Source organism: Alosa pseudoharengus, unplaced genomic scaffold (genome assembly GCF_046254945.1).
Source record: "Alosa pseudoharengus isolate Yale_2024_CS ecotype anadromous, Long Island Sound unplaced genomic scaffold, YU_APseudo_1.1 YU_APseudo_1.1_scf_6, whole genome shotgun sequence".
Lineage (NCBI taxonomy): Eukaryota > Metazoa > Chordata > Actinopteri > Clupeiformes > Clupeidae > Alosa > Alosa pseudoharengus.
Genome location: NW_027468848.1, coordinates 36,256,979 through 36,273,299, shown reverse-complemented (window position 1 = coordinate 36,273,299; position 16,321 = coordinate 36,256,979). Strand labels below are relative to the sequence as shown.

At 41.2% G+C, this 16,321-nt stretch overlaps 1 protein-coding gene across 1 annotated transcript; it reads right to left on the bottom strand.

Moving 5' to 3' along the window:
- Positions 1 to 9,228: 9,228 nt before the first annotated feature.
- Positions 9,229 to 15,791, bottom strand: stc1 (stanniocalcin 1). Its single transcript, XM_076271247.1, has 4 exons — positions 15,494 to 15,791; positions 10,575 to 10,717; positions 10,029 to 10,240; positions 9,229 to 9,767 (listed from the first exon to the last, which is right to left on the bottom strand). The coding sequence occupies exons 1-4, from the start codon at positions 15,606 to 15,608 to the stop codon at positions 9,473 to 9,475; spliced, it is 765 nt and encodes a 254-aa protein (XP_076127362.1). The 5' UTR covers positions 15,609 to 15,791; the 3' UTR covers positions 9,229 to 9,472.
- Positions 15,792 to 16,321: the final 530 nt, after the last annotated feature.

Here is a 16,321-nt window from a genome sequence, read left to right as displayed (position 1 = left end):
TTCTGTAAAGCCTGAATAAGACAAAAATGAATTAAGATAAAAAAGGCTAGCCTACACAAAAATCAGCATGGGAGAGATGAGTGTGCAGGGTAACCATGAATGACATAGACAGTGAGCGAGTGGTATAAATATTGGTTGGACTTCCCAAACGTTCAAGTGTAGATCTCGGAGATTTTCGCGGAAAATTCTTAATGCATCTATCAGGTCGATGGCCGCGTACGACTCACGGCCGCGATTAAAGCTCTATGGGCCGGCCCGCACCGCGCAGACTCATTGGCCAGCCCAACGGAAAAACTCCCAATCGTCCCGATTGCCACTCCGCCCCTGTAAGAAAGTATCTACACTGCTTTGGGAATGTGATTACAATATGTTCTGTGCTTTCAGCGAGTCACTGGTCATGATGAAATCTATGGAAGCATATGAGTAGCTTTTTTCAAATGAGAATGCAATCTGCAATATGCAATTCAAAAAGACATTACATTATGCAATTGACAATTCATTATGCAATTTAATATTGCAATTTGCAATAATATCCAACAAATTGTATTTTAATCTGCAAAGTGACAATGAAATCCTAAAATCAATTCCAATAATTTTGGTTAAAAAATAGAATAAACATGGATTGAATTGCATTCCATTTTGCCATGGTACTTCAGTCTCAAAATTCAAATGGCAATTCATTTTGCATTTCAATTTTCAATATTCAGTTTCATCATTTAACTGTCAATTCGTTTTGCAATTTAATATTTAAAGTGCAATGTAGGATTGCATTTTAAAAACATATTTGGCAAAACTGTCAATGCCAGCTTGAAAAGATTTTGGATTATTTTGGGCAAAACGTTTTGCCATCGTTTTGAAGCATTTTATTCAAATGGAAAAGAAATAGCGCCCCCCGTGATTGCATTGCACTTTGGTCACGCTCTTTGTGTTGCAAAATTCAAATGGCCATTCAATCTGCCAAACGCATTGCAATCTGTCAAGTCACTCGTCAAGGCGGGAACTAGGCTACGTCACTTCCGTGTTAACGTCTTCTTACCAGAGCCCGTCTACGGGCTGTTCTTACCCAGTTAGCGTTTGCAATGGAGGAGTTTGCAGTCTTTGGCCGACAGACCCGGCTGTAGAGTACAGTAACAGAGGGGGCGACCGCACCCCCCGGTTTGCTTATGAGGCTAGCCAGACCACGGAGGGGAGTCTCCGTTGTGTGTGTGTGTGTGTGTGTGTGTGTGTGTGTGAGAGAGAGAGAGAGAGAGAGAGCAGGGCAAGGAAAGGCTGTGAGTTTTAGCCTAACTAACGACAATGGACGACAGAGTGGGCGATCTAGCCCTACTTGTCCTGTGAACTCCAAAGAGCTCCGCGATCTCCCTAATAGGAGAGGTAACCTTCTATTCCCTCCAGTGGTATCCACAGAAGGTCTCCCCACCGTCTAGCGCCCATTAGCTGTAAGGCCTCAGAAATCTTTGAACGGACCAGGTTGACATCAAATCGGACAAGTAGGGCTAGATAGCCCACTCTGTCGTCCATTTTCAGTAATCTGTCCGTTGACTCAGACTCGTTGACACGGTGGTGTTGTACATAATCAGCCAGAGACCTTAGTGCAGCTGCAAACTTCTGCAAGCACTAACTGGGTAAGACGTAAACACGGAAGTGACGTAGCCTAGTTCCCGCCTTGACGAGAGACTTGACAGATTGCAATGCGTTTGGCATATTGAATGGCCATTTGAATTTTGCAACACAAAGAGCGTGACCAAAGTGCAATGCAATCACGGGGGGCGCTATTTCTTTTCCATTTGAATAAAATGCCTCAAAACGATGGCAAAACGTTTTGCCCAAAATAATCCAAAATCTTTTCAAGCTGGCATTGACAGTTTTGCCAAATATGTTTTAAAAATGCAATCCTACATTGCACTTTAAATATTAAATTGCAAAACGAATTGACAGTTAAATTATTAAACTGAATATTGAAAATTGAAATGCAAAAGGAATTGCCATTTGAATTTTGAGACTGAAGTACCATGGCAAAATGGAATGCAATTCAATCCATGTTTATTCTATTTTTTAACCAAAATTATTCAAATTGATTTTAGGATTGCATTGTCACTTTGCAAATTAAAATACAATTTGTTGGAAATTATTGCAAATTGCAATATTAAATTACATAATGAATTGTCAATTGCATAATGTAATGTCATTTTGAATTGCATATTGCAGATTGCATTCTCATTTGAATAAAGCTACTCATATGCTTCCATAGAAATCTAGCACATTTTCGCTGTATGTCCTTAAGATATTCTTCCCAGTAAATTAATATTAGCAGTAATCTGGTCTGTTCCAGTTTGTTATCAGTCATGTCCTGATTTGACACAGACAAGAGCCATAGGAGGAATAGCTGCAGCTTGTTTGAGCTGTCTGTACCGAAGCCATACTTAAGATGTCTCTGTGAGTATAAAGAGACTAGGTTGTCTTACTGTTGTTGTTATTGTATTGATGTTTTGGTTTAGTTAGGAGGACATTCGAAGATTAACAATGTAGTAAACACTGGCAGCACATCACTGTGTAAAAGTTTGGAATCGCTCAGAAAATGAAACGTTTTCCAGAAACATCACATTTTTATCATAAGTAAGTCTTTAGTAAGTCTTTTATAGCACATTTTTATGTACAGCGTGCAACGCAAAGTGTGTGTGAAATTAATAGGAAAAAAGGCCAAGACGTCAAACAAACTTAGAAATAATGTTTTCTTTTGCTTGAAATAGCAATTTTGTGCTTGACAATATGCTTTAGTCAAGGAATGCTCCATCACACTGGCAGATTCTGCAGCAGTACAGCTTGACTGCTTGTTCCCTAAATAGTTCTTGCATAATTTGGAGCAGTGCTTTGGGTTGCTGTCTTGTTGTAGGATGAAATTGGCTCCAGTCAAACCCTGTCTACGGGGTATGGCATGCTGATATATCCTCACTCTCTGCAGCACGTACATGTTTTAGCAGCACCCCCAGACCATCACAGTTCCTCTGCTATGCTTGAGAGATGGTGCCAAGCCCTCCTTAAGCATCTTTTTATTTGTTTTGCACCTCTTAAAGGTTCTCCTCTATCATCCAAACACTGGTATGTAAAAAGGAAAGCTGCCAGTTGAGTGAGTACCTGTGAGGCATCTGATTCTGAAACTAAGGATGCTGATTTTTTTTATCCACCCATGTACAATTTTAGCCTGGTTTCCAGACTCACCAATTCCAAGACAGCCTGGCCTCTCACAGTTACTGTTGGAAATGTTTCCAACTCTAGCATCTTAATTGGTGTAGACTTTGCATTAATTTTGATATTATTGGTCCAACCTAACTCCTACCCACTTCCTACTTTGCCTTACCTTTACAAACTGATTATGAACTGCATTGTCAGTCAGGAAACAACAGGCCAGGCACAACAGGTGACAGACCAGTGTCTCAGTGAAATGAAAAAAAAGGAGATACTAGGAAGGCGCACAATTATGCTTCAGGGCCTCCTGCTTCTCTCGCTCTATGCTGGTTAGATTCAGTTAGACTCAGTTTGCACTGTCCTGTTCAAGATCTGATTCACTCCTTCCGAAATTCAAAATGAGATCTCTCCTTTTTCTCATTTTTTTGCCATCAATATGAGGACACTTTCTCATCACTTGTTTTTTATTTCAGTTTCTGAGAAATAGCCCTCCTATAGTCTCAGCCCAAGTCTACCTTAAGTTCAAATTAATATGTTCAGTTTCTTGCATGGATTAGCCTTTAAAATCAAGGACAGTAGAGTGATACGTGTGAGCTTTTTGTTTTTTTTACTATTTTTTAGGCTATGATATCTATAAGTCCTCATATACTTAAAGCCCAAAGAAAGACAGTTTTATTGCTTTCCTAAACAGTTTTGAGATACATAAATGTAATTGCAAAAGGATTTCTAGTGATGAAATGGCCTTTTACACATGATTTGAATATGTGGTGGCATTAAAAGGGGCCTTTCACTACACTATTACACTACAGTTATGATCGACTGAAGGTTTTGTAAACAGAACAGAGTGATTTTCTTTCAGTAACTATATATAAAACAGATGGGTCTTTTAGCGAGCATCGAGCGAGAGCTCCAAGGGATGTAATCCATGGGCTTGCTGTCATCTGAGTCCTCTGGGCCACGGGTCACGCTGGGGGAACTTCAGTGAGAGGAGGACGCTTCTCTGTAAAGAAGTGGAACATGCCGGAATCGTGTCTGAGTCGTTGCTGCATCACCTATTCCTGTGAGTGCGCGAGTGTGCAACCAATGAGAAAAGCCCTTCAGGACTTCCAAATTGCCATGAAATTATCTCTCTCCCTACTGACAGAGATAGCGGCAGCCGTTTCGCCGCTCTGCTTCGCACACAACACCCACACCCACACCCACACCAACCCACCCACTCCCCCCCCCCCCCCCCTTCTTTTTCCTGGGGCCTTGGAACGGAACAAGAACGCTCTGAAAGCTCAGTCACTTTGCAGTTTCAGCTCAACTGCGGCGCGAGTTTAAGAAAGTTCATATCTTAAGAAATGAGTGCCCCAGTCCTACCCGCTCACTTCATGGGACCTCTGCTGATTGGTCGTACCCAACATACAATGTAGAACCGGGCTTTAATTGGCAGGCGGGTAATGAGACAGACTTAGGCGGCATTCACACTAGCCCCCTTTATACTGGAAACCAAACCTGGTGCTTGAACTCAGTTCCTATCGTACATGTTGTTGATACATATATGTAGCTAAAAAGCTAGCTCCCTGACTTAGCCAAGGCAGGCAGCTAAGCAACGATCCATTGTTGACTTGTTAACTTTGAGCACCATTTTATTAGAAGCTTCACTTTTCTCTGCGTGCACCTTGCTCATCTAAATGTGAGGCATGTTGCAATGGTCAGTGGCATCCTTCCACAGGGAAACAATTGAATTTGAGCGCCTGCAGGTGAAAAAAGTGTCCATGTGAACAGCCCCTTAGAGTTCTCCATTAAGAGTTTTTCTTCTGCTAATTCTGTCATAATAGCCCCTGCTGCTGTAGATTGTTTGTGTTGTGTGAAATAATCCATAGACTAATTTTTTCAAGGGCCAACACAAATTCACACCTGTTGCCATAGACGCTATATAGGGTGTATTGTGCTACATTTTAGTAACAGAGCAGACAACGCAGGTTTGATACCATATGCCAGATATGTTCATAGTTTATTTTTTAACAGCAAAAAGACACAGTTGATGCATTTGTATCTTTCATTAACTTTTCAGCACGGAGAAAAAAGACCCATACATATATATGGGTATATATGTATATGGGTATACAATAAAGTGCAAATAAATCACAAGATTCAATCATGCGTAACATTAGGAACTTTAGGACAAATAATCTCTACGAATGCCTTGCGAATGTATTCACCACTGATTTCAATTTTGAAGTGACTGATCAAATAGGAAAATAAACCTGACAGGGAACCTGGAGTCAAACAAAACATTGTTTGACTGACATATACAGAACACAAACAAAACAAAGAAACAAAAACAAATAACATAAAAGACTATAACATATGGGGGAAAGAGATTTTGAGTTCAAGTCTTAAGATGCAAGAGTAGAGTACCATTCAGCTCAGTGGCTCCAGGAGCCCAAACCCCAGAGTTCAAAGTTCAAAGTATCAAGAACACCAAGCTAGGGCTTCTACAGAAGAAAATAGAAACAAAACTACAGCCTATATTGGCAGCTGTGTTCTTCAAGAAATATTTAACATTCTGGGAATACATACAAAAAGAATGCTTGTCTTCAATGGGACTGAGTTTTGTTCTGGGGTCTGTTTCTCTTCAATAATATTTTAGCATCTAATTTCATTCATACAGCCTTTGTGACTCACATATTAGTTCTGTTTATTGACACAATCGCATCAGTGCTATAATGACCAGGATCCTGTCCTGTCATATAGTGTTACATCATATTGGCAAGGGCACTCTTTCCCACTTATACAGACATTTGATTTAAGATACATTCTCTTTTAAGTTCACTAAATCTATTAGATCTTTGATTTGTAAGCAAATGAGAGACTTGATAATCATAGGAGGCTATTGACACACACACACACACACACACACACACACACACACCTAAGTAGCTAAGGAATTTATGCGATGCAAGAAGGGGTGGGGATCAACTCACAAAATTCATACACTGTGTTGTTGTCATTTGTGCTTGATTCTCTCCATGGGACTGACTAGACTAGGATATCCAGTATTTTGAGATGAATATGGTAGCATTGACAGTGACCTCTTATGACAGATAAGAAGCATTTAAGTATCTTTTTAGTGACATTTGCTTCGTTTTGCAGTGGACCTGAATGGCTGATGGACTGACGAACTGAGACACACACAAGTGAATTAGCAGCAAACCATTTGATACAGGAAGTTCCCTGGTATCTAGGAGTCAGACACACGACACATTTAAACCCAAACAATAGGAGTATACCTAAGACAAAGCCAGACCTTTCAGAATGCCAGAATCACATCAGGTCTTACTGTGCACATAGTATATTGGTAAAAATGTCAATGTTCTCTTGTACTCTTTTCCCCCCTCTGTACCTCTGTTTGATGTTAGACAATCTGAGAAACTGAAATACCAGCACAGGTTTTAGATGCATGAATGCAGAATGCCCTTCATTAGTGGTTCTAAGTGGATGCAAAGTGCATATAAAGACAAGAATCTGGATGCATGCAACATGCAGTCACAGTCCTCTGCATTGGCACTGGTTAGTAGCACACTCACCTTCTTATAGAAGAAATACGAATATGCACGGCTAACTAAAGCATTTGAAATGAACAAGAAAATAAATCTGGGGGGAGAAAGATATCAGCCACAGTTAATCCAGTAACTAAAATATCACTTCAACATGGTACAGCTTCACAGTACCTGCATACAAACGTGTGCAAGACTGCAAAGGAGACCTCAGCTACGGTCCTACAGCCTCATGTTACCCAGTTCTGCACTGTGGTTCTGTGGATTTTAGTGTTAAGCCTCCCTATAGAGAGATTATTGCATAGTTGTGAGAGTTATTTCAGCTTTACACATAATTTGGTATGGTAAAACAGTCATCCACCCTCCAGCTCTCAGCCTTGAGTAATTCTCGCTTTATGAAGGTCAACCTCAGCCAAGCACAAGCACTGTAAAAATGCATTGCCCTCAAGCCTCTGTTTATTCCGACACTTCCCATGAAGCACTTGAAGGAGTAATCACTCTATTTCACTAAGGATAAACTTTCAGAGAAAAAATAGGCTTTTCACAAACATTGTATATTGCATAGTGTCAAGAGTGGATCCAGCAAACACTTTGCAGTTCACTTTTCCAGTTTAACTGTTTAAGTTTCTGTTCATGTACAGAATCATGGCTGAAATCATACGCATGTCCTATGTATGTCCAAAATAACATGTCCAGCTGTGTTTGGAAAATGGACACACTTTCCCTCAAATGCAGGCAGATTATAATAGCTGATAAAATAATCTAAACAACAGTCTTTTTGACCCTGCACAGATACACAATTGGCAATGCTAACAAAGTTGACTTTTAATTCTTTTTTTCCCCCCCATGTTCCACTTACAAAGTTCATTTGACCAGAATGACCAACGTGTTCCCTATGACCAGCACAGAGTCATGACATGAGTTCAATGCTCCTAGCCTAGCTCAGTGGAGGGTAGAACGAATGGTAGCTTGTGTCATTTGACTATGATGGCCACCATCTTAAAAAACAAAACAAAAAACAACCAAAAAACAAAACAAAAACACATGGGAATCCAACAACTAAACTGCACTTAATAATGTATATCTGTAAACTATCTCTAGCAGACGAACCCAATAAAAACCCAGTGACATAATAAAATAAAATTTTAAATAATATAGTAGGAAAATAAATATTAATAACAAATGAACAATGCTTTTCTCTTTAAATAGTAATATATATATATTTATATGTATGTGTGTGTATATTTATATTTATATTGATAAACTATATACTGCTTGAACCCACTCTGTCATATTCACCAGGGAGCATGTTGTTCATCAGTCCAATGAGGGGACATGTAGCTTTCCTAGCCTTACCTAGCATATGACTAGAGCTAGGCGCCCATGAGTTCCTCATCACACACTGGTGTTTGATGAAATGCGGCATAAAAAACTTTTCAAACATGGTTATGGCATTAGAGTTGTCATCAGGTTTCTCTTCTGCTCTTTCTTTCTTTTTAGTCTTTCCTTTTTTGGTTTTTCTAACAGATTCCTGCATAAAAGTTGTTAGGATACTTAACTGATCAAGTTTTTTTTTTTTTAAAGAGAGCTTTCACACAAAAAGGTAATCCCTAATTGAATAGCCTGAAGTATTAAAGATATTAGCTCATGTATTAAAGATATTAGCTCATAAATAAATATTACACTCTGTATTATTACAGCACATGCCAACAATTTCACATCACCAGTAGATCCATTACATACGTATTTTAGCTGTAATTTCAAAACAAAAACAAAAAAATATTATATGCCAGTTGTATGCTATAGGATTACTTTATATTTTAAGTTAATTGTATATGTGTTTCATTGCAAGTAAAATAATTACACATTTGATTGCTCACATCTGTAGATTTGTGCACTGTATGGTCACCATGACCTAAAGATATGAATCCTGGTCTGACGCTTAAGATATTTCTTTTTGTGCTTGGTGATTGAGAGGTGGAAGGACTCAAAGTTTCAAAGACATGATGATAATATGTTACAAAGTTTACACTAACACTAAAGAATAACAGTGAACTAATCTCTGTGATTCTAAAAGGATGTAAAATCAGAGTGTTAAACAGCACCCAACAGGGTCCAAAGCACCTGCCCCAGTCTAGACATGTCACTGCAGTGCACTCATTGGCACGGACATGTTGAGAGACTTTGATAGTTACCTAGTTATTTATTCACTGTCTCTTTAAGACTGCAAGACAGACATTTTTTTTCTCTACCAGCTTATGAAAACAGAAACTTTGCATACCTATGGAATACCAAAGAATTGCTGCCATTTGGGTGCCCACTCTGCTAAACAGGCAGGAATTCTGTTTTATCAATCTGAATTGCAAGCGTTCTTCTTTCACCATCATCTTAATTATCAATCAATCAATCAATCAATCAAGTAATGATTTATACCTAAATATACCTGACCCAGAATCTGCCCCCCCTCCCTCCCAAAGGTGTAGTTTTTTCCCCCAACATGGAAGGGAGCAATTGGACTGGACACCTAGGGGAGGAGACCACTGTTTGTTTGTGTTTTACTGTGATGTGTTATCTGCATTAAGTATGTGCTCGTGTGTGTGTGTGTTTGTGTGTGTGTGTGTGTGTGTGTGTGTGTGTGTGTGTGTGTGTGTGTGTGTGTGTGTGTATCTACATGGCTGTGTGTTTTGTGTTAAATTTTGATGGTTGATTTATTTATTTTTGTCATGTAGCAGAGAGAGAGATTAAGAACTGTCACCGTTGCTGTGTTTCTTCCCAAACAGGCTAGCAGAGTCCCTGTTGCGCAGGCTGGGCTGGCTCTTGTAAATGGGGGGGCCCACTGCCCACCTCCAGCCGCCCCGAGCCTCCATGCCCGTGGGCACAGCTGGGTCTGACGAGACGGACGGGCACGGTTTGCTCTGGAGCAGCTGGAAGAGCATGGCGATCTCGGGGCCCAAGCGGATTACCAGACTGGCCCGCAACAGGTCCACCGTCTCCTCATCGCACTCCATCAGGCTTTGCAGAAGTTTTCCATAGAACCTGACGGAACAGGGACAAGGACCAAATTATTACTCTGATCCAGAGGTTTTTTTTTTTTTTTTTGAGCCCATGCACTAAACTGACAACTAGAGAGCCATGAGGAGCAATTCAATGAATTAAAAAAAATAGTGGATCTGAATTACTGACTCCAGGTTGAAGCACAGACAACACTGTCTTCAAAATATCATCATCCAATCATCATCATCATCATCATCATCATCATCATCATCATCATCATCATCATCATGGTCAGCTCTTTACCTGTTGGGGAAGTGGCTGGGGAGCTGGGCCACCTCAGCGATTGCGTCAGGGTTGGAGCGCGCCACAGTGCAGATATCCAGCTTACTGTAGCACTCCTCCTGCACCTCCGAGATCATGCGCTGAAACGTTGAGCACCGCCGCACTGTCAGGAAGACCTTCGACGTAATTCCATTTGCGATACACTTTAGGCTCTCTTTCACAAAGGCCTTGCCCTGCACGGAAGTTGATAAAAGTCATGTTATCACTCTGAAAGAAATCTGTCATAAGCCTGCTATCATAGCTATACAAACTATATGAAATCTGACAAATGCATGTCCTTAAACTTGGCTAGATGTTGACAGCCCATATCATTGAACCATTGGAGTAGATAAAGTCCAACTAATGGTGCCTCTAGCCATATGATTTAGCAATAATAAAGGGCAAAGTAAAGGCAATCCAAATATAGCATGCCTTTTCACTCGTTTTACCCCCACTGGTAGCACCACTGAGTTGGAGCCAGGCCAATATTTAAATGGCCATGTTGCCTTCCTATGTCCACACACCTACCTGAGTGTCAAATTTGGCCGCGCTGTAGAGGAAGGACTTGCAGATGTCATGCATGCCATCTGTGTCACACGTGGAGTTCTCCAGACAGGCGAAGGCGCCACAGCCCACCTGAAGGGCGCTGTTCAGACAGCGAGCTACGTCTGCTGCAAGGGGGGGGGGGGGGGGGGGGCGAGAACATTAATGCCACACAAACCACTCCTATCCAACATGCCAGAAATTTTTTTAAATAAAATAAGGACACAAACTTAATGTACACAAATATATGCATTAATTTATGCATATAGCACAAGGTTACACCTAAATACATGTACACGTTTGTTCTGTGGCAAGGGTTGGGAAAAAGTATGTGTCAAGTAATTAAATCAAATAATACGTAAAGCTAAATGACCTAATAGGAAATTCCAAGTCACTTCATTCCAAGACAAGATTTAAAAAAACAAAAAAAACAAATAACAGCTAGCTTGACTGGCCACTGAACACCTTCAATATTTAAAGACTTGGGCACAGTTTTAGATAATTGCTGTACATTTTCCTCATTGGCCACTGGTTTTATGGGTATTCCAGTGTTTCTGGTTCTTGGAACTGAGTTTGTGACCCATTGAACCAAAAATACCGGCAGGTCTCCTGGGCCTCCAGTGGAAGGCTAGGAGATGTCTGCCCTGTAGATGCCCTGCAGAGTGGGGCAGTGGGGGTGTGTGTATGTGTGTGTGTCTATGTGTGTGTGTTAGGAACATACAGTGAGAGAAAACGATGGCGGGGTAGGGTGTGTGTGTGTGTGTTAGGAGCATACAGTGAGAGAGAACGATGGGGGGTAGGGTGTGTGTATGTGTGTGTGTGTGTGTGGGGGGGGGGGGGTGTGGATGATGTGTGGGTGGGTGTGTGTAGGTGGATGATGTGTGCCACACAGGATTGGGTTCTGCTGACTGCTGTGTTTGGCACAAGATTCACTGTTTCCATTATTCTCACATGTGACAAGACAATAACGCCCAGCTCAACGAGACGAGTGAGCACGCCAAAACCACCAGCAGCGCCCCACACCACCAGAGACTATAAACACTTAGCAGTACATGCTCGTTCCCAGCGTCAGGTCTGGTCTGAGCCTTACTCCTCAGAGAGAGAGAGAGAGAGAGAGAGGGAGAGAGAGAGAGGGAGGGAGGGAGGAAGAGAGAGCGAGAGTTTATATGGGAGTTGTGTGAGAGACATAACCACAGAACTATTGTTCTGACTGGGTCTATTTTTTTTTCTTCTTCAAAAATTTGTCAAGCTCCAGCGCCAACAGATCTGGCAAGATCCAGCGATCTGAAATAACCAGAAAACCCCTTCAGTGATACCCTGTGAATACCTCCATTGTGCAATGAGACGAGACTTTACAAACGGAGACGAGTTCAAAACAAGTGCGCAGCTGACGTAATTCGTAATTTGCAAATTTAATACTTGCATTTTCCCGACAGTCACCATAGAGGAGGACTGATATATGTGACCTATATTGCGTGATGATGAAAGCTGGGGCTCATCACAATACCAGGGATGGGGAAAGACCACCGAATAAGCAAACTGAAATCCAATTTACTATTGATCGGTCCTCCAATGGTGGCCATTGTCACGAGTCAAGTGCCATGGTCATGTAAAATACTGTAAGCCATGACATTCAGAAGAAACGATCCAGGACAAAGTAGTAAAAGTGTTCATTTTGAGCAAACTAGAGGTAATGCGAAGTGGATATGACCCTGTAAAATATGTCTATTATAGATTTTAAATATAAGCCACAGCTTCCACTCATGGCTTTCTCTCTCTGTTCAAATAGTTTGCACTCAGGTGTAGTGGGGTGTCAGACATGGCTGCCAGGGTCACGCACCGTATCTAATTATCAATGCCTGTCTGTCTCTCTTAAACAGAAACCTGTACAGTCAGGCTGACATTCATTGTGAAAGTGTGTCAGGCCGGGGCCGAGTCCCTCATTACCCTGTGATCCCATGCCACACCTGATACGATCAGTAAGTCATCTGCATGAATTGGCTATCAGCACCAGCAATCTCCCACAGAGAGAAATGTCGTAGCTGATTTAGACCACACAGATACGGACTTGTCCTTTCCCAGACATCCAAAAAAAGTTTTTGGAGAGTGGTAAAGCGATAAATGAATGTCTTAGTGTCTAAGGCATCATCACCACCTGACAAGCATATCTTTGTTTAACACCGTGAAACTGGAATAGGCTTCATTTGACCTGGGTAAGCCACTCAAGCTGTTATGTGTAATGAAACCAAAAACTTGGCCTATACTTTTATATAAATGGGTGTTATGGTGCTATGTGGACATGTGCTTACGAGCCTCAGCTTGGCATGCCATAGATGGTTTTGGCACAAAGTTGTTATTAGAAAATGTTATATAGGTGCCGTACAAGTATATAAGGCCTCGGTGTCAAATTCATATTAGGTAGTGGGCCGGATTTGTTGGAATGAGATCTTGTAGGGGGCCGTCATTGTCATGGTCATTATCACTTTTCTACATGGGTATCAGAGTGTTGTTTAATTATATCACTTATGAGCAAACAAGTACACAATAATGTACTGCTGTAATATACTTCTCTTTCTCTCTTGAAATACCCTTACCCAGTTTTTCTGCTTCTTCCTTCCTGAGGATGGTTTGTAGGTTGCTAGGTTTAATCAATTGATCATATCATAGAGTTATTGCTTATAACACATTGTTGAAGACAACTGGATGTGAATATCTTTTTTTCTAATTTTCCCTTCCTACCTAAAACATCTGGGTATGAAACCTGCTGGCGGGCATGATCTGGCCCCTGGGCCTTATGTTTGATACCCCTGATATAAAGCCTCACAAACATAGCTATCCCTCAGCTGTGCTAATTGACTGACGGGTCCAAGTACAAGGTGGGTAAATTGTACATAAAATAGGATTACATTACAATGTGGTATCATAATGATGGTTATTTAGCTGCCAACTCACTAAACATGGAGAGACATTCACTGCTGACCGGGAGGTTTCATCATGATTGCATGTTTAGATTAACTGGAATTTGTGCAATGGTAAACAGTGAGCCCAATGGTCACAACACTACAGGTGAGCCATTAGCTATGGTTAAAGTACTGTCATATTATCTGCATTTAATGGCCAGTGATCATGACTATTGAGCTCACTGAGTATACAGAGAAGAATTGATAGGTAATGGATGGTATGTTGTAAAACTTTTTGATTCTCATTTCTCAATGCATCAAAGTTGCTCCTGTCTTTCCTGCAGACACAAATCCATGCAAAATCGTATTGCTCCAGGCAGCTTTGGCAAAATGCCAATATACCTACAGTGTCTACAATCAGATTAGATGAGGAGTTGGAGAATGGCTATTCACCGATTTTTCAGTTTTATAGTCTCCTGGATCCAGTGTAGTGCTGGCTTCTACCGCTTTGTTACTAAAGCACTGAGTCAGTACATGTTTCCCCGGCAACTAAGCACAACAGGAAGTTATGCAAATACCGTGTGGCGCTTGACAAAGGTTTAACGTCTACTGTCCACACAGGGCAGAATTGGGCGTGCAGAAGGCTATTAAACACACACAGAGAGAGAGAGAGGCGTATTTCACTTGTCTTGTGAGGGATGTGTAATTGCAGGCACGCAGTGCATTCTTCTGCATTGGGGAATAATTTTTTCCAACTATTTTTTTGTCCAGCATGTGTGCGCTGATATTTAACTGTTGGAATGGAATTGATAGTGTCATTCTCACACTCAAGCGCACACACTGGTGAAAGCATAATATTTTCCACAGATTTCTGTTACAGCAAACTAATTTCTTGACATACTGTGACGTATTGTCTGGTGTCATATATAGATGTCTTTAAACTGTTCAGTCGCCTATGTTCATACACCACCCAGTTCTTCAGTGCCCCCTCCCCCACGAATGGATGAATGAACCTTAAGATGTGTGAATGACATCCTCTCACCCACGATCAACAATCTTGTAGGCCTACAGTATAAGATGTTATGAGAGATATAGACTCAATGTCATATTTCTTATCAAATCAGGCAATAGTTAAATTCACTTTTCCTTACTGTAAATGCAAGTGTGAGTTAGGCTGCATGTCTCCCAGGCATAGGACAACTGAAAGGAACTGGCGACATTACCGGTACTTTTGCATAGCCTAGCCAAGAAATCATCTCTCCCTTGTCATAGGCTAACCATTACCACTATGGATCAACGAGATCGAACGAGACAGAAGTACAATATTTGGCAATAGCGGTTCAGCACACCAGCTCGAAGTCGATTTCGCCTTTCCGGCACTGCCAACCAACCAGCCATCCATTAGAAACTCGCACTTGAACACTTTTTCTGCGGCAATGAGTGCGGATACTCGTGGTTGCTTTGACTCTGTCACCTTACACTAAATCAGAATGGTAAGGATTAAGAATAAGCATAACAGCAGGTGTAAATATGTTGTAATATGATTTAATGCATAATGCATATGATGGCATTCTTAGCTGCAAAAAGGGTAGGCTTTGTGTTAAACATCTTGACTAATTTGCAGTCGCGCAGTCACCAACTGAGTGAGTACACGTTCTGTACATGACTGTATGCAATCAAGACTGTAACAACGTATGTCTTTGAGGGTATCGTGTAGGCGAGGTGTATGTCAATGGGCAATAATAAAAAGCTAATAATATTACTAACCAACTAGCCAGAAAGCGGTAAGTTAAATAGGCTACGTGGTGTAAGGGAACGCATAGGAGGCAGTGTGCGCCAGTAACTGTCCAAAAAACGCCGGCTGAATTGCACGTCTATTCGGTCTCTATGTTTGGTCTGAAATTATTTGCATGGCTTACGTTTACATCTCTTCTGATAAAATTAATACATTAATAAGCTTTATCACAGAAAAGCATAGTCTTGATAAATATGTAGGCTACTTACAAGGGCTGTTGGCGGAGAAACGCGTTCTCCTGGGCGAATAGGATTCATTCTGATCCAGTTCATATGCAGATGCAATCAGCACTACAAGCAGAAAAAGTCCGGACCTCAGAGGCATTGCTCACAAAAATGACCGGTGCTCTGTAAACAAAAAAGGAATCTTTCGGTGGTTTAGACTCTGAGAAAATGTGATGGATTCGGGCTGGAGTTTGGTCGAAGCGTGCTGTTGACGAGAGCTTACAATATTGATGAAACGTCGTTTTACAAGTATCATCAAGGGATGTGGTTCGGTTCCCGCCGGGCGATCAGCCCACTGATTTCTTCTGGCGTGCATGACAGGAGCGCAGGTCGCAGTTTATATAGGGATGATCATCACTATCCGAGCCGCCTCCCAGCCCAATCACAACACAGCATGACAGTGTGACCGGCAGCCTTTAATTGACCATTTTCCACTCCATAAAAAACCTTTTTAAAAACTTTGTTTTTCTTACGCACTCTCGATCACCCTTGATCCATGTGATTTTATTGCATTCGGGGGTTGATACAATTCACTCTGCAACAGTTCATGCATTTTAGTCACAACAAATCTGAACCACTTACAGTATAACCTGGTATACCGTTATAACGATTAACTAGGTTAGATGTAGGCTATTCATTTTTTACCAACTTATTGTGACTTGATCCATCGGTGGAAATGATTGTCTTGTACTCTTTGGTAATTAAAATAGTATTAAGTGGACAGTGTCCCATGACACATCCTGGTGGGGTTTTCTCGTTCAGCAGAACACGTAAGATTAATCGCTGTAACAGTGACCTGACGTGTGCTCGTCA

Coding starts and splice junctions, on each gene's coding strand:
- stc1 (XM_076271247.1), bottom strand. CDS start 15,608: ATGCCTCTGAGGTCCGGACTTTTTCTGCTTGTAGTGCTGATTGCATCT. Junction 10,241..10,574: donor CGGCCAAATTTGACACTCAG/GTAGGTGTGTGG, acceptor ACTTCCGTGCAG/GGCAAGGCCTTTGTGAAAGA. Junction 9,768..10,028: donor CCCAGCCACTTCCCCAACAG/GTAAAGAGCTGA, acceptor CTGTTCCGTCAG/GTTCTATGGAAAACTTCTGC.